The sequence below is a fragment of the Saimiri boliviensis genome, chromosome 11 (assembly GCF_048565385.1).
Source record: "Saimiri boliviensis isolate mSaiBol1 chromosome 11, mSaiBol1.pri, whole genome shotgun sequence".
Lineage (NCBI taxonomy): Eukaryota > Metazoa > Chordata > Mammalia > Primates > Cebidae > Saimiri > Saimiri boliviensis.
The window spans coordinates 117051686-117079121 of NC_133459.1; the positions used below are offsets into that span (position 1 = coordinate 117051686).

Here is a 27436-nt window from a genome sequence, read left to right on the forward strand (position 1 = left end):
CTTTCCACCACAGTTCAAGCAATCATCATCTCTCAATATCTTCTGACTGGTCGCCAGGTTTATACCCCTATCCCCTAGAGAATTTACTTCACAGCAGCCAAGGCTTTTAAACATAAAACATGAATCAGAAAGCTGGACACGGTGGCGTGCACCTGTAATCTCAGCTACTTGGGAAGCTGCAGTGTGCTTTGATTGTATCTGTAAAGAGCTGCTACACTCCAACCTGGGCAATATAGCAAGACTCTATCTCTTAAAACACACACACACACACACACACACACACACACGGGTGTCACTTTGCTTATCCATCCAATTTAGAATAAAAACCCAAGTCCTAAAAATGGCCTATAGGGCCTTCTATGTAATCTGATTCTGTTTTCTCTCTGATTTCATATCCTACTATTTATCTTGCTTACTCCATTCTATCCATACCACTGATCTCCTTGTTCCTTGAATATGCCAGGTGCATTTCTGCCTCAAAGCCCTTGTACTTGCTGTTCTCTCTGCTGAGAATGCTGTTCCCCAGATGTGGCTTGCTTGCCCACTGTCACCTTCTGGTTTTTTTGAGACAAGGTCTGGCTCTGTCGCCCAGACTAGAGTGCATTAGTGCGATCTCGGCTTACTACAGCCTTCACCTCCTGAGCTCAAGCCATCCTCCCATCTCAGCCTCCCAGGTAGCTGGGATTACAGGCGTGCACCACTACAGTTGGCTAATTTTTGTATTTTTTTGTAAAGATGAGGTTTTGCCATATTGCTCATGCTGGTCTTGAACATTGTGAGCTCAAGTGATCTACCTGCCTCAGCCTGTAATCCCACAAAGTGCTGGGATTACAGGCGTGAGCCACTGTGGCCAGCCCCCACCACCTTTGTGAGGTCTCCCCTGACTGTCCTATTTAAAATTATAATAACCACCAGGTGCAGTAGCTCACCTCTAGTAATCACCATTTTACTTTCTGTCTTTATGAATTTGACTACTCTAGGTACTTCGTGTAAGTGGAATAGTACAATATTTGTCCTTTCATGACTGGCTTATTTCATTTACCATAATATCTTCAAGGCTCATTCATGTTATAGCATGTATCAGAACTTCATTTCTCTGTAAGCCTGAATAATGTTTTTCATTGTATCGCATTTTCCTTATCCATTCATTTTTTTGATGGACATTTGCTTGTTTCCCCCTTTTGGCTATTGTAAATAGTGCTGCTATGAATATTGGTGTAGAAGTATCTATTTGAGTTCCTGTTTTAAATTCTTTTAGCTTGGAGTGGAATTGTTGAATCTTATGGTAATTTTGGTTTTAACTTTTCGAGGAGCTGCCGAATTGTCTTCCACAGTGGCTGTATCCATTTACATTCCCACCAGCAATGCACAAGGGTTTACATTTCTCCACATCTCACCAACATTTGTCATTTTGTTTCTTTCATACTAGCATTTCAGTAAGCGTGACCTGGTGCATCATTTGGTTTTGATTTGCGTGTCGCTAACCGCTAATGATGTGGTGCATCTTTTCATGTGCTTGTTGCGTATCTTCTCTGGAGAAATGTTCCAGTCCTTTGCTACCCCCGCCCTTTTTAAATCTGAGACAAAGTCTCACTCTCTTGCCTAGGCTAGAGTGCAGTGGTGCACTCACAGTTTCTGTGTGACAGGAATTTGGCAGAAGCTTGCTGACTGGTTCTAGCTCAGGGGTTTTTCATGAGATTCAGTCTGAGGTAAACTGCTACTGGAGTCATCTGAAGGCTTGCTTAGGGTTGAAGGATTTGCTTTTGAGGTGGCTCACTGACATGGCTGTCAAGTTGGTTCTGAATGTTGATGGGAAGCCTTAGTTCTTTTCCTTCACAGAGCTGTTCACACATGGTGGCTGGCTTCCTCTAAAGCATGCAGTCTAAGAAAACACGGCAAAAACTGCAGTGACCTGGTCTGAGAGGTTATAATTGGTCCCTATGTTTTGTTTTTTTTTTTTAGATGGAGTCTTGCTCTGTTGCCCAGGCTGGAGTGCAGTGGCTTGGTCAGCTCACTGAAACCTCTGCCTCCTGGGTTAAAGCAATTCTCCTGTCTCAGCCTCCTGAGTACCTGGGACTACAGGCACACGTCGCTACTCCTGGCTAATTTTTGTATTTTCAGTAGAGACAGGTTTCACTGTGTTGGCCAGGCTGGTCTCAAACTCCTGACCTCAGGTGATCCACCTGCCTCAGCCTCCCAAAGTGCTGGGATTGCAGGCATGAGCCACCACGCCCAGCCATAATTGGTCAACTTTTACCATACTTTACTGGTCACACAGACAAGCCTTATTCGATGTAGGAGGGGCTACACGTGGATACATAAATGAATGACAGGCAAAAAGGATCACTGGGGGTCAAAAGCAAGGATCACTCAGGGTCAAATCAGAGAATGGTTACCACATGTATCCCGTGCCTAGAACAATGCCTGGTATAATATGTTCAAAAAGTGTTTGATGAGTACATGAGTCCTTCCTTCTTTCCTTTTTCCTTTCCTCCTTCCCTCCTTCCTTTGAAGGTTATGAGAGTGGTCAAAGCATTAAAGAAAGATTAGAACAGCCGGGCGCGGTGGCTCAAGCCTGTAATCCCAGCACTTTGGGAGGCCGAGGCGGGTGGATCACGAGGTCGAGAGATCGAGACCATCCTGGTCAACATGGTGAAACCCCGTCTCTACTAAAGATACAAAAGATTAGCTGGGCATGGTGGCGCTTGCCTGTAATCCCAGCTACTCAGGAAGCTGAGGCAGGAGAATTGCTTGAACCCAGGAGGCGGAGGTTGCGGTGAGCCGAGATCGTGCCATTGCACTCCAGCCTGGGTAACAAGAGCGAAACTCAGTCTCAAAAAAAAAAAAAAAAAAAAAAAAAAAGAAAGATTAGAACAGCAAAGGCTTAGGAAAGACAGGATTACTGGAACCAGGGATTTTAATATCTCCAGGATGTTCTCCATCTCATTTAGCTTCTCTGAGTATAGCCAGGATCTCCTTAGAGCAGGCGTCCCCAAACTACGGCCCTCGGGCTGCATGCGGCCCCCTGAGGCCATTTATCTGGTCCTCCACCGCACTTCACCTCTTTCATTGGTGGTCAGTGAGAGGAGCACAGTATGTGGCGGCCCTCCAACGGTCTGAGGGACAGTGAACTGGCCCCCTGCGTAAAAAGTTTGGGGACGCCTGCCTTAGAGTTTTATCCTTAGAGCTTCATAATGAGAGGCAAAGGGCTTTTACTTTTCCAGCTCTGGTTTGAAAAACCACAAAGCAGGACTCTCCCAGGCCTAACCCCTTGAATCAATCAGTATGATCAGAGAGTTAAGGTAATATGACTGGCTTTGTTTGAGTCAGGCAACTATACCTGTTAATGGAAAAAGATGGAAGACGGTGTGGACAATAAAAATAGTACAACTCTCTCAGCCATGCTAAGCACTCCCCTTTCTATATGTTCTCAACATATTATATCTTGGTACAACAGGACATATAATGTTATTGTTCATTTACTTGTTCATATGTTTGTTTTCTGTGTACATTCTTACACTAGAGTGTACACAGGTACCACATTTTTGTAACTCCAGATGATACAGGTTTTGTAGTCAAGAGAGACTCATGCTTGCATTTTTACTTTTTCCTTTTACCAAGGATGTGACTTTGGATCAGGCATAGCTTCTGTATCTTTTAAATGGGCCAAATAATAGTTGCCTCATGTGGAAGCACATAACATGACGTAACATTATTTCTGACATGTAGGAGCTGAAAACATTACTGTCATTCCTCTTAGGAAGGTAGCTGACACAGTTGTATATCTTTAATATATTTGTGAATGAATGAAGGAGTAAATAAATGAAGCCTTCTTAGTGACTGGGTTGGAGATTCACTTGTAAATGGGGATAACGATAGGATTATGATGAAGATTAAGTGACATGATAGATGAAAAGTGCTTCCACAGTGCACAGCTATGGTAAGTGTTTTAAAAGCACAAGCCATCACCAACATGGGGGTGTGCACCTATAGTACCAGCCACTTAGGCGGCTGAGGCAGGAGGATCACTGGAGCCCAGGAGTTCAAGGCCAGCCTGGGAAACATAGTGAGACCCTATCTTGCGGCTGAGGCAGGAGGATCACTGGAGCCCAGGAGTTCAAGGCCAGCCTGGGAAACATAGTGAGACCCTATCTTTAAAAAACGAAACAAAATCCAAGCTATTATGAGAGAGGCAATTCTTTAAAACCAATATATCAGATCTAGAAAAGTACTGAAGAAGTGGCTTTCTCTCTATTCAGGTACCTCTCATAAGGTATATTATTTGCTGCTGTATTGCATAGTAAACTCTCAATAGCCCCTGAGTAACAGAACTGTAACATTCATTAATAGAACACAATAGCCTGCAGAATACCAAAACCTCAGATCAGGAGTGAAAAAAGAAAAAAAAGCCAAAGAGGAAAGTTCTACCAAATTAATCATTTTGTCTAGTGCCAGAAAACACCTAATTATAGAAGTTTCTAGCCCATGCCTCAGCATCGACACTCAAACACAATAACAATTATAATGGCATTCTGAGATAAATCAAGTCATGGAAGGAGAGAAGATGGAAGGAAGGAAGAAGGGAGGGTGGGAGGCAGGGAGGGGAGAAAAGAAGGGAAGAAGGAAGGAGAAACCGAAATCAATTAGCATACTTAAGACCAAAAAGCTCTGTTTTCAGCATTCTTAGTCCTCCACATTCCCAGCTCCCTACTACCTAACAAATGTATAAGGTGGAACTGAAAGGGTGTTAAATGGGTGGATCCCAGTGGCAATGTCGTTAACACTCCCTGTGAGTCAGCTATAAATTCAATTCAAATCCCCAGTCTCCCTGCCTTCTCTGCTTATCATGGTTACCACCAAAATGACTGCTGCCTTTAGAAACCCTAGTGGAAAACAGGTAAATGTGTAAAACCATGTTTGATTTTATATTAAAACTTACAAAAATGTAATTGCTGTAATAGAAAGTATTTTGTTATTCAGCTAGGATTTGTGTATTTCGCTTAATCTTCAAAACACAGGAACAGCTTGTTAACATTTCTTCAGTTTTATTTTAAGAATGTTATCTCATTGTATTGCAGCCATTCGAGTGATGAACAAAATTTATGAAGTGTTAGGTTTAATTCCACACCTGCAAGAAAGGTATTTTAGTCACTGGTTTTTTGTAATTCAACACTTGCCACAATTCTCTCCTTGCTGTAATTGGCTGCTGTTTATGTTTCTCTGAATACACATTCACAGAGGAGAACTAACGTGTCTGTATGGGCTTCAAATTTCTCATATGGAGGAAAAGAAAATGACTGGTTACCATAGCATTTGTTCACAAACTCTATTTGGTGGCAATGTTGATGGTTGCATGGCCTTTCAACGATGATTTCAGAAGTGTTGCCTCCCACCGTGTTTGGGAACGCAGTTCATAATAAAAGCTACATTAATTTTTCTGTAAAGTATCATGTTCCTAAAATAGTTTGCTTGTTGTTTTGTTTTTTGTTTTTTTCATGGTGGTGGGAGAAGAATGCTAATTAACGTTAGCTAATGTTTGTACCTGGCTTTAATTAGACCATTTTACAGGAAATAAAAACACATCTCATGTCGCATCTATGATTGGAACTCTCATTCTTATTTGTTTGATGAAGAGACTGAAGCTTCAGAGGTTAAAAGCCAGACAATTAGCAGGTGTCAGAGTCAGGATTCTTCTAATTCATTATTTATTATTTATCTGTCTTTTTATTTTTGCACATTGGTGCTTTGTGGCTTTGGAAAATAGCAATTGCAATAGCTACTATTTTTGAATACTTGTTATATGCATGGTATATATTATTCCACTTAACTGTCACTTCAGTGCTTAAGTAGACATTATTATCTCGAGTTTATGGATGAGAAGACTGGAGTTCAAAGAACGCAAAAGGGTTGATCACATTTTTGGCAAGAACAGTTGAAATTTTAGGTCACAGTCTAGTCACTTGCATCAATGTAGAAGTTACTAGCTCCCAGATAATTGGACAGTTTAAGTGGAATACTAACTCTATTTCCACCAGATTTTATCTTGCTTTAAAACTAGTATTTTGGAAAGTCAAGAAAAGAATGAACTTCTCCTTTTGGTGGGTAGGGTAGAAATTAGCACACTATGGATATCCCATTCTGGTCGTGCAATTTCAGAAGTTTTTTGGGCTGACAGTGTTAATGTGTAGTATCACATACAGAAATGATGTCTGAGCTCGAGAGCCAGAGAGCTTGTTCTTTCCCACAATCATGGCAGCTCTAGTCTCTACCTGTGCACAAGTATCAAGAGATTGGCTGGGCGCGGTGGCTCATACCTGTAATCCTAGCACTTTGGGAGGCCGAGGTGAGTGGATCACCTGAGGTCAGGAGTTCCAAGACCAGCCTGTCCATCATGGTGAAACCCCATCTTTAAAAAAAAAAAAAAAGATATAAAAGCAAGAGATTAACAGAATTGTGTGTCTCTTAACAATGTTATTTCCTAAGATGATGTCAGGGTCTTCTAAAGAATGAATATGGTGGAGGTAAAGTAGTAAAGTGGTGAAGTTGAAGCTTTTTTTTTTGAGCCAGGATCTTGCTGTGTTGCCCAGGCTGCAGTGCAATGGCATGATCTTGGTTCACTGCAACCTCTGCCTCCTGGGCTCAAGTGATCTTCCCATCTCAGCTTCCCTAGAGGCTGGGACTACAGGCGCAGCCTATCACGCCCTGCAAAGTTAAAGCTATTCTTATAACTTCAGTGCATGGTGGCCATAACTTTTTATTTATAGGCTTATTACTATAGGCTTATTACTATAGGCTTATTACTTACTTTCTAATATACGAATCTGAAAGGTACTCAAATAAAAAGTTATGGCCACCATGCGCTGAAGTTATAAGAATAGCTTTAACCTTGCGTGGCTCAAGCCTGTAATCCCAGCACTTTGGGAGGCCGAGGCGGGTGGATCACGAGGTTGAGTGATCTAGACCATCCTGGTCCACATGGTGAAACCCCGTCTCTACTAAAAATACAAAAAATTAGCTGGGCATGGTGGCACATGCCTGTAATCCCAGCTACTCAGGAGGCTGAGGCAGGAGAATTGCCTGAACCCAGGAGGCGGAGGTTGCGGTGAGCCGAGATCGCGCCATTGCACTCCAGCCTGGGTAATAAGAGCGAAACTCCGCCTCAAAAAAAAAAGAAAGTAATAAGCCTGGTAAGATAGGCTGTCACTATTTCACTGTGAGCCTTCATTAAAAAAAAAAATTTTTTTAACATTAGTAGGAGTTGAAATAGAGTGTTACGTCTCCTTTTTCTTTAACAGCGCTACTAATAGGACTTTCTGTTGGGTGGAAATGTTCTATGTCTGTGCTTTTAGACAGTAGCCACTAGCCACCTGTGCTATTACTGAGCACTTGAAGTATGTGAATGTGACTATGAAAATGAACTTTTAATTTTATTTATTTTTGAGACAGGGCCTCACTCTGGCACATAGGCTGGAGTGCAGGGGCATGATCTCAACTCACTGGAACCTCCACCTCCTGGGCTTAAGTGATTCTCCCACCTCAGTCTCCAGAATAGCTACAGTTGTGCCACCACACCTGGCTAAGCTTTTATTTTTATTTTTGTAGAGATGGGGTCTGACTATGATGCTCAGGCTGGCCTCAAACTCTTGGCCTCAAGTGATTCTCTTGTCTTGGCCTCCCAAAGTACTGGGATTACAGGCATGAGCCACCATGACTGGCTTAATTTAAGTTTAAATATAAAAAGTCACATGTGGCTAGTGTCTCTAGTGGCTGCTGTATTGGACACTGCAATCCTAGAATGTACCTGAGATGCTCTGGTTCTCTAAACAAGCTCCAAATACCAGGTACCCAGGGCGAGAGAGGAATATTGCTCACCAGTGGGTTTGACTTCTCTGGAGAGTCCTCCTTTGTACCTTAGGTTGTTTTTGCCTTTCAGAGGAATATCTCCTTTGATTTCCTTTCTGTGAGCAATGGAGCTGACTTAAACACGATTGGCAATTTAGAGCATGGTGTTTCAGGGTTTAATCCTTGCTGGGTTTAGAGGGGTTCCTCTCCCAGACAGTGACCCAAATCAATGCCAAGGGTGTACAGTATTAGAACACAGAAAACTTTGAATTGCTCACTGAATTTACCACAAATAAAACTATTTGGTAAGGGTGTTACTGCCCACTGCACCTTGCATCCTCCATCTTCTACTCCACATGTGGAGTTCCAGGATATGAGCAGTAGAGTGGCAGGAGCTGCAGCAGAGGTGGTGTTGGGTGAAATTCACACCATGGAATTTCACTTATGCAAATGCTCAAGCATTTGTGAGAGGTCAGAATTAGCTCTTTCTTTGGTCAGAATGAGCTATTTCAGTGAGATGTTACAGTGTAAGCATTTTCACCAAATAAACTGGTGTGCTCAGGGTGAATGAAAGAAAGGGGTAAATCAGGGTTAGTGCTGGAGGATCAGAGCTAATGACACAAGCTTCTCTCCTAAGGCCAATGCATCTGAGATACATCTCAGGCACTTAAGGACAGCAGTGCTAAGTTGATGTAAATTATATACACACACATAGACAAATATATAAAAGCATATAATATAAATATTATATATGTAAATGTAAATCGTATCACTAAAATCAATACCAGGCTTGTTTTTAATCATTCATTCAAAATACATTGAACAGCTACTGCACAAAGTGCTGGGACTACCGGAAAAGCTTAAGACAAAAATATGGGGTATGATAGCGTGTGCCTGTAGTCCCAGCCACTCAAGAAGCTGAGGCAGAAGGATGGCTTGAATCCAGGAGTCCAAGTCTAGCCTGAGCAACATAGTGAGACCCCGTCTTTTAAAATAATGAAATAAAATGAAACCACAAACCTCAAACAGACAAAATATGATTTCAATCATTGTGAAATGATTGATCTAGTAGATGAATAATGCATATAAACCAAAATATTACAGTTTCAGAGAAGTGCTTGTTTAAACATTAGGGCCTAATGTTTAACTACTTCTGGCATTCAACTGACTGTGTTCAAAGCTCTGCCACCATTTTCCAGGGATATAAACTGAGGCAAGTTATTTGGCATTTACTAAATTTCAGCTTCTTCATATGCAAGAGGGTTATGATAATAATACCTACTCCATGAGGACAATATGAGGAATAAACAAAATAGTGTATGCATAGCCTTAGCCAATACCCATACATGTTGAGTGCTCAACAAGGTGTTAGCTATTAGATTTTAAAATTTTATTTATTTTTTTATAATTTTTTTTTTCAAGACAGAGTCTTGGCTCTGTAACATCCAGGCTGGAGTGCAGTGGTGCGGTCTTGGCTCACTGCAACCTCCACCTCCTGGGTTCAAGCAATTCTCCACCTCAGCCTCTTGAGTAGCTGAGATTACAGGCTCCTGCCACCATGCCTGGCTAATTTTTTTGTACTTTTAGTAGAGATGGGGTTTCACCATCTTGGCCAGGTTGGGTTGGTCTTAAACTCCTGACCTCATGATCCACCTGCCTCGGCCTCCCAAAGTACTGGGATTACAGGAGTTGTTTTTTTTTCTTTTGAGACGGAGTCTCTCACTTTGTTGCCCAGGCTGGAGTGCAATGGCTCTATCTTGGCTCACTGCAACCTCCAGCCTCCCCCTGCCCCCTCCCCTGGGAGTTCAAGCCATTCTTCTATCTCAGTCTCCCCAGGAGCTGGGATTACAGGTGCATGCCACTATGCCCAGCTAATTTTTTTTTTTTTTGGTGCTTTAGTAGAGATGGGATTTCACCATGTTACCCAGGCTGGTCTTGAACTCCTGAGCTCAGGCAATCCACCCACCTTGGCTTCCCGAAGTGCTAGGATTACAAGCGTGAGCCACAGGGCCTGGCCACTTTTTTTTTTTTTTTTTGATTTATGGTCGCGGTGGCTCAAGCCTGTAATCCCAGCACTTTGGGAGGCCAAGGCGGGTGGATCACGAGGTCAAGAGATCAAGACCATCCTGGTCAACATGGTGAAACCCCGTCTCTACTAAAAATACAAAAAATTAGCTGGGCATGGTGGCGTGTGCCTGTAATCCCAGCTACTCGGGAGGCTGAGGCAGAATTGCCTGAACCCAGGAGGCGAAGGTTGCGGTGAGCCGAGATCGCGCCATTGCACTCCAGCCTGGGTAACAACAGCGAAACTCTGTCTCAAAAGAAAAGAAAAGAAAAGAAAAAGTGATTTATTTATTTAGAGAGAGAGAAACAGGAGGAGAGAGAAAGAAACTAAGTCTAACACTGAGTGAGAGAATCCAGAAAGATGGAATCCAGGAGAAGAAAGCAGCTTTCACACTGAATGAAAGGGAATAGAGATGGAGTTTAGGATGGGAAGACAGGCTTCCACAAGAGAGTGTGGAAGGGGACCCCAGAGAGGAAATCCAGGAAAGAGAAAGATGGCTTCCACGAGAGTGTTCGTGGAAGGGGACCCAAATATGGAGTCCCTTTTTTTTTTTAAGATGGGGTTTCACCATGATGGCCAGGCTGGTCTTGAACTCCTGACATCAGGTGATCCACCCACCTCAGCCTCCCAAAGTGCTAGGATTACAGGAGTGAGCCACCACGCCTGGCTCATTTTTTATAGTTTTTAAGATAAAACTTAAGTTCACTAAAATATTATCTTGCATATTTTCGACAAGTGAATATACTTATGTAACTCATATCTGTATCAAGATAGAGACCATTTTTACCACGCAGAAATTTCTCTCATGTACCGTCCCAGTTAATCGCCTGCCACAAGAAACCACTGTTAGGATTTTTTCACGATGGATTAATTTTACCTTTTCTAGAATTTCAGATAAATGGAACAGTATGACACTCTTGTGTCATTTATTTATCTTCATATAGATAATTCATATACTTTTAAAAAGGTACGATTTTAAACCTTTTGGGCATGCAGTAAAAATCTCCTTCCCACCTGTACCCACCAATCACTCAGTCAGTCTTCCTCTTCTCTCTCTCTCTCTCTCTATTTTTATTTTTTCAGACAGTATCTTGCTCTGTCACCGAGGCTGGAGTGCAGTAGTGTGATCATGGCTCACTGCAGCCTCACCCTTCCAGCCTCAAGCAATCCTCCTGCCTCAATCTCCCAAGTAGTAGGACTACGGGTGCTGGCCACCATACTCGGCTAATTTTTTTTTTTTTGTATTTTTTGTAAAGATGGGATTTCACATGTTGCCCAGGCTAGTCTTGAATTCCTGATCTTTTTTTTTTTTTTTTTTTGAGACGGAGTTTCGCTCTTGTTACCCAGGCTGGAGTGCAATGGCGCGATCTCGGCTCACCGCAACCTCCGCCTTCTGGGCTCAGGCAATTCTCCTGCCTCAGCCTCCTAAGTAGCTGGGATTACATGCATGCGCCACCACGCCCAGCTAGTTTTTTTGTATTTTTAGTAGAGACGGGGTTTCACATGTTGACCAGGATGGTCTCGATCTCTCGACCTCGTGATCCACCCGCCTCGGCCTCCCAAAGTGCTGGGATTACAGGCTTGAGCCACCGCGCCCGGCCGAATTCCTGATCTTAAATGATCTGTCAGCCTAAGCCTTTCAAAGTGCTTGGATTATAGGCATGAGCTACTCTGCCTGGCTGTCTTCCTCCCTTGAAGCAACAAATGTTATTAGTTTTATGTGGTTCATCCATGTCTTACCATTATTAATTCAGGTATCTATACAAGGCTCTTTGAGGACTGTTTTAAAGGTTACCCAAAGAATCTTGTGACAACCCAGCTAAAATGATATAAAATCAGTTTTAATATAACTGAAGTTTTTAGATTCTGATTCCAAATGTCAGACTGTTACATTTTACCTTTCCCTGACTTTATGCCAAATTTAGTTCAAGTTCTAGCATCTATAATTTTCGTTTACTGAACAAATATGTATTTAACAAATATGGAAATACAACTATGAACTGTTGTATTTACAACAGTTAATGTATATACAACATATACAAAATATGTGTATGTATATACAACATATACAAAATATGTATATACAACATATACAAAATAAAATCCTGGACTTATGGAGCTAATAGTAAAAGGTTCGCCATTATAACCACCTAATTACAGTTTCATGCGATGTAACAGGAGTAAGAGAGCACTGTAGGGAGGTCAGAAAGTGCTTCTCAGAGGTGGATACTAGAGCTGTTGTCAGAAGGATGAGGACTGAAAGAACTTTCCGGGCACAGAACAAAGCCTGAGCAAAAGCTCTGTTGAGGCCAGGAAGCTGGTAAATAGGGAATAACAGAGGCCAGTGTGGCTGGAGCACAGAGAGCAGTGTGGAAATGGTCTCAGCAGTGAGAAGTGGTGGAGAGGTGAGCAAGGCTTGCTTAGTTAGTTTTGTTTAAGGGAATGGGAAGGAGTTTTGTCTAAGGGAGTTTTGCCTAAGTGGTGGAGAGGTCATTCAGGGCTTGGTTATTTAGGAGTTTTGTCCAAGGGAATGGGAAGGTGTTTAAGTGGTTTAGGCTGGGAAGTGACAGGGTTACATTGCATTTTGAAAAAGTCACTCTGCTGTGTTGAGATTATAGAGGTGATGAAGGGGATATGGGTAAACCACAAGAAGACTAGGTCAGTAATCCCTTCACCCCCAGGCCCCTGGTGAAGGTAGCCTAGACTAGAGTGGTGATGGAGGAGATAGAAGCGGACAGATTCAAGGACAAATTGTAAGGTAAAAACAAATAGAATTTGCTGACGGATGGAATATTAAGAAGAGAGAGGTACATTATTAAGGATGTATCTTCGTTTTCTTATACAAGATGAATTCAGTTGCAATAAAATTGTTAATTGAAAATGACTTTAAATAATGGCACGACATAAAGTCATGTAAACATTTGCCTCAGATAAAATTTCAAGTTTTCAAAGGTTTTAGCTGGGTGGAGGGCATGGCTTTACTTCCTATTTCTTGGTATTTCCTAATCCTGTTGAAAAAAAAAGTGGTGTTTTTTTTTTTTTTTCCCCTGAAATGCTTAGTTCCGTGGAAGCCCCTCTGTGAATTGTCTTATAAATTCAAGTTAGGAAATAACTCACTAGAGATTAACTAGAGATATCTAATTTCTAGACAAATAATTTTGGAGTTTCTTGTGCTGATAATTATAATTTTTGTCACTTCTAAACATATAGTGAAAGTAACCTGTGTTGCCTTTTTAATTTTTCTTGCCTGCTTTTCCCAGATCAGAATTAATAGGCTGTTTACATTCCTTCCAAGAATTTCTTCGTTGATACTGGAGGGCTGCCGGGCTGACGCTCACATATCTGTGCCCATGTTCTGCCCCCTGCCGGAGTCTGCATAAACCTAGTGCGAGATGTGGAAGGGTACAACACAAGTGGCATTTACACGTTGATTATTGTTTTGAGAGTGCCCTAAGGTCACCCTTCGGGGGAACTCTGGGCTGCCTTCCGAAGCCTGCGCCTCTGCACCGCGTGCCCGGGGCCTGGAAGTCAGGCTCGGGGGCGGTGCGGCCGCGCGAGACCCGCAGTCCACAGCGCGGGGTCGCTTCGGGAACCCCCAGGGGGTGTGTCTTCTGTCGCTTTAATATGCAGGGGGCGGTCCAAGTGGCGGGGGAAGTCGACGATGCGCAGGGCTGAGGGCTGGCGCTTTGGCGGAGAGGCGGAGCGGAGAGACGGCTCGCCCCGCCCCCGCCGTGCTCCGTCCAATCCCTTCGGCTTCTCCTTTTCTCAGCCGGCGCGCCCGGCCCCTGACCTGCTCGCACCGACTCTGCTGTGGAGGCTGCCGGGTCTCTTTAAGGCCGTGCCGCGCCTGCGCCCTGGGCTCTCCTGACGCGGCCGGGCCGGACCCTAGAAAACCCAGCGGGCCGGCGGCGGTGCCGGCAGCGGCGGTGCCGGGAGGCGTAGGTGAGGGTCGCGAGGCAGCGCTGAGCTTCCGAGTGAGCGCCGTGCTTTTGGGAATGCTGGACGGGCGACCCGCGGAGCCGGGAGCGGGGCCGAGGCGCTGAGAAGCGGCGGCGCAGCCGCCGGCTGGATGGGAAATTAATGTTTACAGCGAAGTCCAACCAACGTTTCCAAGGTGAGGGGCGCCGCGCCAGGCGGGCGCTGAGTCCGGGTTCCGCGGGCGCACAGCCGGGGCGAGGCGCGGCGGGCCGGGGCAGTCGCAAGTTTCGCTGAGCGAGCGGGGCGGCTGCGCCCGGCCCCGCCAGGGCCTAAGTTCCTCGCGCTCGCTTCCTCGCCGGCCGCCGCCGCCCGCAGCCCTCCTTCTCGTGGGCGCTGGGGAAGAAACTCGCCGGCGGGTCTAACAGTGTGTCGCAGGGAGGTGGAGGGACGGGGCAGCTTCGGGGGCACGTCCTTGTAAATCCTGTGGAGGACACCGACGCGGTACCCCACTCTCGAGGCCAGAAGTCGGTTCCCGCAGCGGACCTGAGGGGCGGGAGCCTCGCGCCCCTTACTTGCAAAGTTGGCGTTTTTGCTCGGCCTCCTGGATTCTGCGCGCGGCGCGTGTCTCCAGGCTGGTGATGGGCAAGGCCGGTGAGCCGGGTCCAGGATGCACTCGAGGAGCGTTTGTAGCCATCACTGAATCCCCTTATGACTAGTGGGGCAAGCCTCAAATTCACCGCAGGATTTCCGGTAGGCTGGATTGTGGTGTTGGTGTTTGCATTCCGGAGAGTTGCTGTGATTTACCTGTGTCTGTCGTTGGGGCTTCTTATGTGATCGCATTCGCCATCCTTTCATCCAAGTATTAGCCAAGACCTTTGGAATGGTTTCCTCGCTTTCCTCCTATCTGTTGCTGGTCGAGCTGCTTCCGAAAAGAAGTACTTTGTTGAAGTGGTATCTTTTATTTGGGTTACAGTGTTGAATGATAAACGCCTTTCTTTGCCTAACGAATGAATCCCAGTGCTTCCTGAAGTTAAAGAAAAGTGATCTGCTGGTAGCTTTTAATCTTTGTTCTGAGCTGTTATGTGTTAGTAACTTTTTTGTTTTGTTTTAAAATTTTGTCAGTAAAATTTCACCAGTGTACCAGAAGCCCTTTTCTCTTTTTTTTCTCTTTCTTTCTTTTCTTTTCTTTTCTCTCTTTTGAGACAGAATCTCACTCTGTCATCCAGGCTGGAGTGCAATGGCGCGATCTTGGCTCACTGCAACCTCCGCCTCCCGGGTTCAAGCGATTCTCCTGGCTCAGCCTCCTGAGTAGCTGGGATTACAGGCATACACCACCATGCCCGGCTAATTTTTTTTTTTTTTTTTGGTATTTTTGTAGGGACAGGGTTTCGCCATGTTGTTCAGGCTGGTCTCGAACTCTTGACCTTAAGTGATCCACCTGCCTCAGCCTCCCAAAGTGCTGGGATTACAGGCGTGAACCACCACGCCTGTCCCAGAAACTCTTTTTTTATATTCTAAATGCTAGCTTTAAGATTTCCAAAAACTTTGTCAAAGAAATCTTAGAAAAGTTATTGAAGTATAGAGAAAAAGTTCACAATTATAAATGTGCAAGTGGTCCAGGCATGGTGTGGCACTTTTTTTTTTTCTAATTAGGTGACAGTAAGGTCAGCTAATTTATGAAATTACTGTGGGTCTGTTTCTGGATTGTTCTGTTTTATTGTGCACTGGTTGTCCTTGTGTTAATATCACTGTATTGATGTAACTTTATAATAAGCCTTGATATGTGGTAATATAAGCTCCTCAACTTTGTTTCTTAAGGTTTTCTGGGCTGTTTTTGGCTCTTAACATTTTCATATAAATTTCAGAATCTGCTTGTCATTTTCCACAAATTTTGGAATTGGAATTGAATGTATATATAAATTTGGGGAGAACTGATGTTTTAATACTGAGTCTTTCAATTTTATATCAAAATTGAAATTCTTGAAATTACCAAGAGAAATTCCTGAAAGACCCGGATAGAGAGATGTAATAACATGGCATATCTATCTAGGTCTTCTAAGAATTTCTCTTGGTAATCAAATCTAGGGGAGGGGGACAGGGTCTGTGCTTGGCTCCCAGTGTTCTGAAAGGTGGGCAAAGGAAGTGGGCTATGGGAAGGGGCTGCTTTTCACCAAACACACTTTTGGTTTTTGTTTTTGTTTTTTTTGAGATGGAGTCTTGCTCTGTCGATAGGCTGGAGTACAGAGGTGCGATCCCAGCTCATTGCAACCTCTGCCTTTTGGGTTCAAGCAATTCTCCTGCCTCAGCCTTCCCAGTAGCTGGGACTATAGGCGCATGCTACCACATCCAGCTAATTTTTGTAGAGATGGGGTTTCACCATGCTGGCCAGGATGGTCTCAATCTCTTGAACTTGTGATCTGCCCTCCTCGGCCTTCCAAAGTGCTGGGATTACACACGTGAGCCACCGTGCCCAGCCACTTCTGTTTAATCCCTTGGCTTTTAGCCTTGAGCCTCACTTTTGAATCTGGAGTCTCTTCAGTGTATTAGTTTATCCTCACGCTGCTATGAAGAATACCCAAGAATGGGCAATTTATACAGAAAAGAGGTTTAATTGTCTAACAGCTCCATTTGGCTGGAGAGGCCTCAGGATCCTTACAGTCATTGTGGAAGGCACCTGTTCACAGGGAAACAGGGGAGAGAAAGAGTGCCTAAAAAAGGGGGAAGTCCCCCACCATCAGATCTTGTGAGAATTCACTATCACAATAACGTGGGGGAAATCATCCCTGTGATTCTGTTTTCTCCACCTGGTCCTGCCCTTGACATGTGGGGATTATTACAATTTAAGGTGAGATTTGGGTGGTAACACAGAGCCAGAACATATCACCACATTAGTGTTTCTAGAAAATACATTTATGACGTAGGAATGGCGGTGAAGGAGGGAGCCTAGAGTCCAACTATACCTTACATAGACTTCAAACGACTTACTCTTTAGCCCCATGCGTCTCCACCACTGACTCTATACTTGGAAACTCCTGGGCACCTAGATCTTGAGCCTTTCTGGGGTTCTGTGAGTTAGCCAAATCAGCTTGCTTCTTTTTTTTTTTTTTAAATTAAAAAAATTATATCACATTATCGGGCAGCTTCCTGAGCCAGAATAGGCTGAGAGAGACTCCCTCAGCTTGTTTCTTGCTTGTATTCCCTTCTGCAGGCCGGTAGGTTCAGCTTCCTCTACTCAGTCACTTATTCCTCCATCTCTTCCTGTTTTATAGAGAGAGAAAATATAAAAGCAGATATGGCTTATGTTTGCTTTTATATTTCTGAGAATGTTAAAAATAGTTTTAAAAAATCTTTTATTTTTATTGCTCTTATCTGCTCTTATATTTCTGAGAATGTTAAAAATAGTTTTAAAAAATCTTTTATTGTTTTGAGATGGAGTCTTGCTCAGCTGCCCAGGCTGGAATGCAGTGGTGTGATCTCGGTTCACCGCAACCACCGTCTCCCAGGTTCAAGCGATTTTCCCATCTGAGCCTCCCGGGTAGGTGGGATTACAGGCACCTGCCACCATGCTCGGCTAATTATTGTGTTTTAGTAGAGACGGGGTTTCACCATGTTGGCCAGGCTGTTCTTGAACTCACCTCAGGTGATCCGCCTGCCTCGAGCCCTGAAAGTGCTAGGATTACAGGCGTGAGCCAGTGTGCCCAGCCTAAACCTTCCTTTCCTTGCATTGTTTTCTCCAAGTTACTTTTTTCCTGTTTGGTGTAGTCTTATTAGTAGAGGCCCTCCTCGGAGGGCTGATTATCCTTGGTTGTTTGTTCATGATAAAGAGTCAGCTACTGAAAGCTGATGGGAAGCCCTGAGGTTGTACGTAGGGCTTGAGGACATGTAGTTTTACCTAGTATTCTAGAGTCTAAAGCCGTGGTTCTCAGCTTCGGCAGTACATTGGAATCACATGGAGAGCTTTGGAAAAAAAAAAAAAAAAACCTGCTGCTAATACATCAGAATGTCTGAGAATAGGCCCCCAGTAACAAGAGTTAAAAAAAATTAGGTGTGGCTACATACAATAAAATGCACAGAATTTAAGTGTGTAGTTTCATTTTTACCATGTAACAGACACAAGATGTAAAGGATGGCAAAAATTCTGGAAAATTTATTTATTTATTTATTTTAAATAGAGACAGGGTTTCACCATGTTGGTCAGGCTGGTCTCAAACACCTGACCTTGTGATCCACCCGCCTTGGCCTCCCTAAGTGCTCGGATTACAGATGTGGGCCACTGCGCCCGGCCCAGATTTCTTCATATCCCTTCTGTTGTCTCACTCCCGGCCCAGAGGTGACCACTGCTCTGATTTCTATCTCTGTAGATTAGCGCCAGTATTTTTTAAAGCTGCCCAGATAATTCCAGTTTGTGGCTAACATTGAAACTATTAGTCTGGGTGGATTGTTTGAGGCTATTTCTAGTGTATTTATCTTTCCTTTTGTCCTAGTCATATTTTCCAGAGAGTATCTTCCGGTTTTCTGCTTGGAGAGCTGAGGTCTAGTTGCCAGTATCTGGGAACTCAGGAAAAGAGGGTTGGGTAAAGAGCCATAGAGCATTTAGGATATAGGCTCACATAATCTGTCTCTGTTTGTTAGGATACCTATGTCTTCCACCTCGTATGGTTTACCCCCTTGAGATAAGAAATCTACCATCATCTGCCACATTGTGGGTGGCACTCAGCAGCTTGGAGGAAATCTAGGTTTCTAACTTTTCAGCTTTCACCCGATCCTTTTAGTCTCCCTTCCCCTCTTTTTTCTGGAAGTTCCTGAACTTTTGAGGATTCTGTGGTGTAAACTGATTTGTTCTCAGTTGTCAGCGTTGTTGGCTTGGAGTTTGGCCATCTTTGACTAGGTCAGTTATCTAGCTTCTTTCCAGCTTCCAAAATGTTGTTGCTATTGTCTCGTTCTCCCTGTCCTTATGGCTTGTGTCCTAAAAACAGAGTAAACAGTAGTAACAAAACTTCCTTTACCTTTGTTTTTGTAAAGTTTTGGGAGGAAGCAAAATTAGATGTTTGTGTGTTCAATCTGCCATCTCACTCTGGAAGTCCGCTGTTGCTTTCCATTATACAGAAACCTGTTGCCACTTGTTCTCCATTGTTGTCTCCTCCTTATGGGGTTATGTCTTTTAAATTTCTTCACAGTTGTCTGAAAAGAGTGTCAGGAGGTACAGGACCTAAGTATTGGTCAAGCTGTCGTTTCTTTACAAGTCTCAAAATTCTTTTTGGAAGTACTTGTTGTCCCAGGATCTTATAATCTCAAGATTGGAGTGATTTTGAAGATAATCCACTTTAATGAGCTGTTTGATATTTTCTGTAAGGGAATTGTCGAACCTAAAATGTGGGAGACTGGTGGTAAGAGGAGATGAGTGTCTGGAGAAATGGATTGGGCTGTAGATCTCTACAGGGGTTCTGGAAATCCACGTGTGCATTAAATGTTACATGAAAAATGATAGATCTGTAAAATTTAGTAAAAAGTCATAATGGGCCAGGCGTGGTGGCTCACACCTGTAATCCCAGCGCTTTGGGAGGCTGAGGTAGGTGGATCACCTGAGGTCAGGAGACCAGCCTTGCCAACATAGCGAAACACCATTTCTACTAAAAATACAAAAAAGTAGCCAGGTGTGGTGGCATGTGCCTATAGTTGGGAGGCTGAATCAGGAGAATTGCTTGAACCTGGGAGGTGGAGGGTGCAGTGAGCTGAGATTGCACCACTGCACTCCAGCCTGTGTGGCACTGAGCCAAACTCTATCTCCAAAAAAAAATAAAAAGGTTATGATGGTTTTATCATTTCAGTTAGTATGCTTAAATCCCATCATGGGGAGAGGTAGTACTCAGAATTTTTTATTTTGCAAAAAAGCTTCTAAACTAGAAAAAGTTAGCAACTGTTATTAAAGATGAATAAAGTTAAGGAGATTGTTGTGTATAGTTAACATAAAGTGAATGATAAAACCACCCACTAAAGTCTCTATTTTAAATATCTCTAATAGCTTTTGTTGTTCTTTGTCATTCTGTGTACACACACACACACACACACACACACATTTTTTTTTATAAAGACGGGGTTTTACCACGTTGGTCAGGCTGGTCTTGAACTCCCGACCTCAGGTGATCCGCTGCCTTGGCCTCCAAAGTGTTTGAATTACAGGCGTGAGCTTCTGCGCCTGGCCTATATTTTTATTTTCTCTGAAATACTTAGTAAATCATTAGCTTCCCAAATGCTGCTCTTTGAGTCAGAGTTTTTACCATGAAGCTCATGATGAAATAGAAATGTTGTCAATGTTTATACAATTTATTCACCTTTAAATTCTATCCTTTTTCTGTGTTAAAATGTCCTTTTTCTTATGAAGTTGTGATTCTAGGATAGTAGATACATTTTTCCTTCTAATATTTGGCAAAAAATAAAAACCTGCCAGCCCTATGTATTTCTCTAAAAATTAGTTTTTAACAAGATTTATAAAATACAAAAACCTGCTTCTCACTGCACAAAATACCCATTGGCTTTTTCTTTCTGCCACAAGTTAATACATCAGTCAGTTATTGCTTAACAATGAGGATATGTTCTGAGAAATGAGTTGTTAGACAATTTCACTGTTGCGTGAACATCATAGAGTACACTTACACAAACCTAAATAGTAGAGCCTACTACACACCTTGGCTGTATGGTACAGTCTGTTGCTCTTAGGCCATGAACCTGCACATCATTATTGTATGGAATACTGTAGGCAGTTGTAACACAGTGGTACTTGTGTATCTAAATACCACAGATACAACAAGAGTACTATATTATAATCATATTAGACCATCCTCTTTGGGTGTTTTTTTTTTTTTTTTTTTTTTTTTGAGATGGAGTCTTGCTCTGTCTCCCAGGCTGGAGTACCCTGGTGCTATCTCAGCGCACTGCAACTTTCACCTCTAGGGTTCAAATTGTTACTGCTTGAGCTTCCCAGTAGCTGAGATTACAGGCACATGTTACCATGCCTAGTTAATTTTACATTTTTATTAGAGACACAGTGTCACCATGTTGGCCAGGCTGGTCTCATACTCCTGACTTCAAATGATCCATCCACCTTAGCCTCCCAAAGTGCTGGGATTACAGATGTGAGCCACCATGCCTGGCCAGGGACCACTCTCTTATATGTGGTATCCATTGACTGAAATGTTCTTATGTGGTGCATGACTGTATTTTACTTTTGTGTTTGTGTATAAAATTCAAGGTATTAGATGACATGGAGAATTTTTACTGTCTCTCATGGTGTTATGATAGTCCTTCCTCATTGGAAGAATGTAGATTAATTAACTGTTGTTAGAACCTGTTGATTGTGACCCCGTAAGTTTGTTCCCAAAGTGTCATCTTATTTCTCATTAGATATTGCCACTAGCCTGGTGTGTTTATTTGTTGCATTTCTAGCTGTTTGTTACTGCATCTGTACTTCAAGAGAGTTTTCTCTGCTTGTACTGCCTGCAGTTTATCCTTTTAAGTGGCCAAAGACAATGTGGGTTTAGTGGCTTATTAATTGTTCTTTGTGCTCATCCAACTCACACAGTTAAACTCTTATGAAAAGTGTTCCCTAAAGTTAGTTAAAATGACTATTATCTGGGTTTTCCTTGTTGTTTTTGCTATTTAGTGTTCTGTAAGTTTGTTATCAGGACTCTTAAGAACTGCTAGCTCCTTTGTTCTTGAAAGGGACCTTGATTAGAGATAGGAACAAAACTTGCTTTATTATGGGTAAATGATTTTTTTTGTTTGTTCATAGGAAAGCATGAGATAGAAGGAAGGATGGGGATTTTGTTTTTGAGTTGGTGCTCAAATGATGATTTGCTGTCATCTTTGTCCTGAATCTTTCGTATGGCAGAAATGAATCCAGTGTGCTCATCAATTATGCTAGAGACTTTATCAGAACAGGGTTAGCAGATACGATATAAAAGTGTAGCTTTAAAGATTAATTATATAATATATTTGAATGAAATACATGAGAAAGGTAGAAGAAAAATATAATGTCTTTAGGCATACTAGAAATCAGGATAGTTTGGAAGACTGAGCATAATTTGATGATGAAAAGACCTTGAAGTAGGCCGGGCGCGGTGGCTCAAGCTTGTAATCCCAGCACTTTGGGAGGCCGAGGCGGGTGGATCACGAGGTCGAGAGATCGAGACCATCCTGGTCAACATGGTGAAACCCCGTCTCTACTAAAAATACAAAAAATTAGCTGGGCATGGTGGCACGTGCCTGTAATCCCAGCTACTCAGGAGGCTGAGGCAGGAGAATTGCCTGAACCCAGGAGGCGGAGGTTGCGGTGAGCCGAGATCGCGCCATTGCACTCCAGCCTGGGTAACAAGAGCGAAACTCCGTCTCAAAAAAAAGACCTTGAAGTAAGTTGAAAATGATTTTGGGGAATAAGCCATGAAAAATGTAGTGTCTTTGAATACAGTAGTCCTTGCTTATCTGTAGTTTTACTTAACTATGGTCAATTACAGTCTGAAAATATTAAATGGAAAATTTCAGAAATAATAAGCTTTTTTTTTTTTTTTTTTTGAGATAGGGTCTTGATTTGTTGCCCAGATCATAGTACGGTGGCATGATCATGGCTCACTGCAACCTCAACCTCCGAGGCTCAAGCAATCCTCTCACCTCAGCCTCCTCAGTAGCTCGGACTACACGTGTGCACCACATCTGGCTAATTAATCTTTTTTTCTCGTAGAGATGGGATCTTGTTATGTTGCTCAGGCTAGCCTCAAACTCCTGGGCTTAAGAGATCCTCCTGCCTTGGCATCCCAAAGTGTTGGGATTATAGGCTTGAGCCACTGCACCTGACCAGTTCAGTGAGTTTTGATAAAGGTATACACCTATGTGAATTATTCCCATTCTGGTTGCTTTAGTTAATCCCCATTGTTGTGATTGTTTTGTTTTTAGAGATGAGGTCTCTGCCCTGTTGCCCAGGTATTATCATAGCTCAGTGCATCCTTGAACTGCTGAGCTCAAGTGATCTTCCTGTCTCAGCCTCCTGAGTAGTTGGGACAAAGGATGTGTGCCACCACACTTGGCTAATTTTTGGGGGTCTTACTCTGGTGCCCAGTCTAAAGTTGTGATATCTTTTTCCATAGATTAGTTTTTCTTGTTCTTGAACTTCACGTACGTAGAATAACATAGTGTATATTCTTTTCTTTTCTTTTTTTTTTTTTTTTGAGATGGAGTTTCGCTCTTGTTACCCAGGCTGGAGTGCAATGGCGCGATCTCGGCTCACCGCAACCTCCGCCTCCTGGGTTCAGGCAATTCTCCTGCCTCAGCCTCCCAGGTAGCTGGGACTACAGGCATGCACCACCATGCCCAGCTAATTTTTTGTATTTTTAGTAGAGACGGGGTTTCACCATGTTGACCAGGATAGTCTCGATCTCTTGACCTCGTGATCCACCCGCCTCGGCCTCCCAAAGTGCTGGGATTACAGGCTTGAGCCACCGTGCCCGGCCCATAGTGTATATTCTTTTGTGTCTGCTTCTTTTGGTGAAAATAATGTTTTGAAATTCATCCATGATCTTGCACATATTAGTAGTTCTTTTTAACCCATGCATATTATTAATCCATTGTATGAATATAGCAGAATTTATTTGTCCCTTTTCCCATTTGGCTATTTTTTTTCTTTTTTAAGATGGGATTTCACCATGTTGGTCAAGCTGGTCTTGAACTCCTGCCCTCAGGTGATCTGCCCACCTTGGCCTCCAAAGTGCTTGGATTATAGGCATGAGCCACCACGCCTGGCCTCCCATTTAGCTATTATGAATAAAGTTGCTATTAAGTTTTTGTTTTGATGGAGTTTCAAAAAAAAAAAAATTGTAATGTTCGGGCCTCTTGTTGCCTAGGCTGGAGTGCAATGTCCACCTCCTGGGTTCAAATGATTCTCCTGCCTCAGCCTCCAAGTAGTTGGGATGACAGGTGCCCGCCACCATGCCCAGCTAATTTTTGTATTTTTAGTAGAGACAGGGTTTCACCATGTTGGGCAGGCTGGTCTTGAACTTCTATCCTCAGGTGATCCACCCGCCTCTGCCTCTCAAAGTGCTGGGATTATAAGGGTGAGCCACTGTGCAAGCTGCTATGAAGTTTTGACTGTGAGTCTTTTGTAGACATACACTTTCATTTCTCTTGGATAAATAAATAATGGTGGAATTACTGAGTCTTAGGTCAGATGTATGTTTAACTTTAGACAACAATGCTAAACAATTTCCCTCTAGAAATTACACTATTTTACATTCTAACCTGCAATCTATAAAAGATCTAGTTGAGTGATAAATCAGAATTGAGTTTTAGAAGGATTATTCTGGTACAGTGGGATATAAGACTTGGAACAGTGAAAACACACAGTAAAGTAATACACTTGAATATTGTTATATTCTCATCCAAGGAATTGGTAGGGAGGTAGAGAAGCTTATGGATTCTAGTACTATAAAGACATGGAATCCTTAGACTTGATATATGGGGTGAGGATAAGATAGGGATCAGGTGACCCCTGTATATCTGTTATAGGCTGCTGAATGTTGGTATGACAATAGAGTGCGCACAGTTGAGGAAAAAATTTAAAGGAAAGAAGCTATGAATTCCATTTTGTTTGTAAGTAGCAATTGAGGGTAGAGGAAGTATGAGATATCTCTGGGAGTTTGTGTAGGAAGGATAGAGTGGAATTGGAGTGTTGGGGACTAACAACATTTAAGAAATGAGCTGATGAAGAGTCTGCATAAGAACAAAAGGAATAGCCATTGTAAAAGGAAATCCAGGAAAGAGATTTAACAGAAGTTAAAAGAGTAGAACTTTGAAGAGTAAGGGAGGGGTTGCAATGTTTTTAGTGTGAGTAAAAATACAGATTTTTGGCCTAATGTGGTTAGCTCACACCTGTAATCCCAGTACTTTGGGAGGCTGAGGTGAGTGGATCACCTGAAGTTAGTTCAAGACTAGCCTGGGCAGCATGGTGAAACCCCGTCTCTACTAAAAATACAAAAATTAGCTGGGCGTGGTGGCAGGTGCCTGTAATCCCAGCTACTTGGAGGCTGAGGCAGGAGAATCACTCGAACCCAGGAGGTGGAGGTTGCAGTGAACTGGGATTACACCATTGCACTCCAGTCTGGGTGACACATTGAAACTCTGTCTCAAAAAACAAAAACAAAGAAAACAGACTTTTGGAGGTTTCCTTTTGTATCTGTTAAAACTTGTAGTATCATGTTACTTGTCCTAGTAGTTATACTTTACGGAATAAATCCTAGAGAAACATACACATGTGGAAAAATGTGTTTAGCATATATTAATGATATTAAAAAATTGGAAGCACCCAAGTATCCATCAAGAGAGGATTGGTTAAATAAAGTATAGTACATTTATATGATGGAATGCTATACAGCTGATGGAATATGGTATATATACTGTGTTACTTTCCTATGCTACTGTAACAAATTACTACAAACTTAGTGACTTAAAACAAATTTAGTTTCTCACAGTTCTGAAGGTCAGAGTTCAAAATGTTTCACTGGGTTAAATTCAAGATTGTAGCAGGGCTGATTTCTTCTGGAGCTTCTAGGGGAGAGTCTTCTCCAGCTTCTCAAGTTGCGTTCCTTGTATTCCTTGCATTGCATTTGTTGGCCCCTTCTCTGTCTTCAAACCCAGCAGCATAGCATCTTCAAATTCTTTTCTATTTGTGCCTTCACATTGTTTTCTCTCTCATAAGGACTTCTGTGATTATATTAGGCACAACCCAGATAATTCAAGATAACCACCCATTTCAAGATCTTTGGCTTAGTCATAGCTGCAAAGCACCTTCTGCCATATAAGATAACAGTCACAGTTTCCAGGTATTGGGATGTGTAGCTCTTTGTCTGGGGTGGGGGTTAGGGTGGCAGGGGTTACGGGGAGAGGGGAAGAATTAATCTTAATACCACAAAAACTGACAAGGACAGAAGATCAAAATACGTTAAGTAAAAAAATGATCAAGGAAATATGTAAAATTTTAAAAATTACATATAAACCTATATGTCCTATGTATTATAAAATAAATCTTTATGAATATATACTGTATTGTTAATGTTATACATTAATACCATATTGTTAATGGTATAAAGACAACTGTGACTGTCTTTGCAAGTGAGATTACAGAGTATTTGAACTTCCATTTTTTTTCTGTGATATTTGGATTCCTTTTTTTTTTTAAATCAGAAAAATTACAATAAAAGGAAAGAATGGTACTGGACATGTAGCAGAGAGGTCAACTAAGATAAAGACTATAAAGTGTTTACTTGATTTAGCAACAAAGAGGTTCTCGGCAAGTAACCTTGGTTAAGTGTGGTTTCAGAAAAATGGTAGAATAGAAGCCAGTTTGCAATGAAAAAGTGGGAGGTGAGGAAGGAAAGAGTGGAAAGTTAAACATTATTTGTAGTTGCTTAGCTATGGGGGAGGATACAGTGAGACACAGGGTACTTAAGGGGATGTAAGAATCAGTGAGATTTTGTTTTGTTTTGTTTTTTTGAGATAGGGTCTTGCTCTGTCACCCAGACTGGAGCATGGTGGTGCATTCATGGCTCCCTGCAGCCTCAGTTATTGGGCTCAAGCAGTCCTCTCACCTCAGCCTCCCGAGTAGCTGGGACTACAGGTTTCTGCTGCCATATCTGGCTGATTTTTGTATTTTTTGTAGCTATGGGGTTTCACTATGTTGCCCAGGCTGGTCTTGAACTACGAGCAAGCAATCCACCTGCTTTCGCCTTCCAGAGTCCTAGGATTAGAGGTGTCAGTTACCACGTCCAGCCAAGATTTTTAAATATGGCAGAGCAGCATGTTTAAAAACTGAGAGCAGAAACTGGGAAGAAGGGAGCAATCAAGCATTAGAATTATTATTTACTTCAAGGAAACTGAGGTTCAAAGAGCTTAAATAATGTATCAAAGCCACACGTTGTTAACAGAACATGGTGCTTTACCTACTGAGATGCTGAGTACCTTTAAAACATTATTTCTTACAAGTAAAAAGAAAAAATTATTTCATTGATATTTAATATATTTGTGCCAGGATTCCCTGATTTTTCATATGTATCTTTTATCCAGTTTTGATTAAGATAGAACATTTTTTCCTTCTCATAATTTCATCAATCTTTTCATTTACCTGTACAGTAGTTCCCCCTTACCTTCCGGAGATACATTCCAAGACTCCTAGTGATACCTGAAACTGTGGATAGGACCAAACCCTATCATAGTATGTGGTTACCTGTTCATACCTACCTATGTTAGAATTTAATTTATAAATTAGGCACAGTAACAGAGTAATGACAACAACTAATAATTATTACCAGTCTAGTATTTTTAAGTAAAATAAGGATTACTTGAGCACAAGCACTCTCATATAGCAACAACAGTGGATCTGATAACTGAGATGCCTACTAAGTAACTAATGAGTGGATAGCATATACAGCATAGATACACTGGGCAAAATGATGATTCATGTCCCGGGTGGAACAAGGTGGGATGGCATATAATTTATAATTGATGAATTGATTTTTTTTTTTTTTTTTTTTTTTTTTCCTGAGATGGAGTCTTGTTCTGTCGCCTGGGCTG

At 42.4% G+C, this 27436-nt stretch overlaps 2 protein-coding genes across 6 annotated transcripts in view; both read left to right on the forward strand.

The window, feature by feature from the left end:
- DIPK1A (divergent protein kinase domain 1A) overlaps positions 1 to 27436 on the forward strand; it is a 197273-nt gene that overhangs the window by 157779 nt on the left and 12058 nt on the right. The window lies entirely within an intron of this gene.
- Positions 4747 to 27436, forward strand: part of EVI5 (ecotropic viral integration site 5) — a 215300-nt gene continuing 192610 nt past the window's right edge. For 3 of the 5 annotated variants that reach the window (XM_039460946.2, XM_074381421.1, XM_074381422.1), the window contains exon 1: positions 4751 to 4897. In XM_039460946.2, the coding sequence (XP_039316880.2) occupies positions 4847 to 4897 (51 nt within the window). In that variant the 5' untranslated portion in view covers positions 4751 to 4846. Of the gene's footprint in view, positions 4898 to 14398; positions 14576 to 27436 lie in introns of those variants that run through there. The other 2 variants (XM_074381419.1, XM_074381420.1) reach the window with 2 other exon arrangements.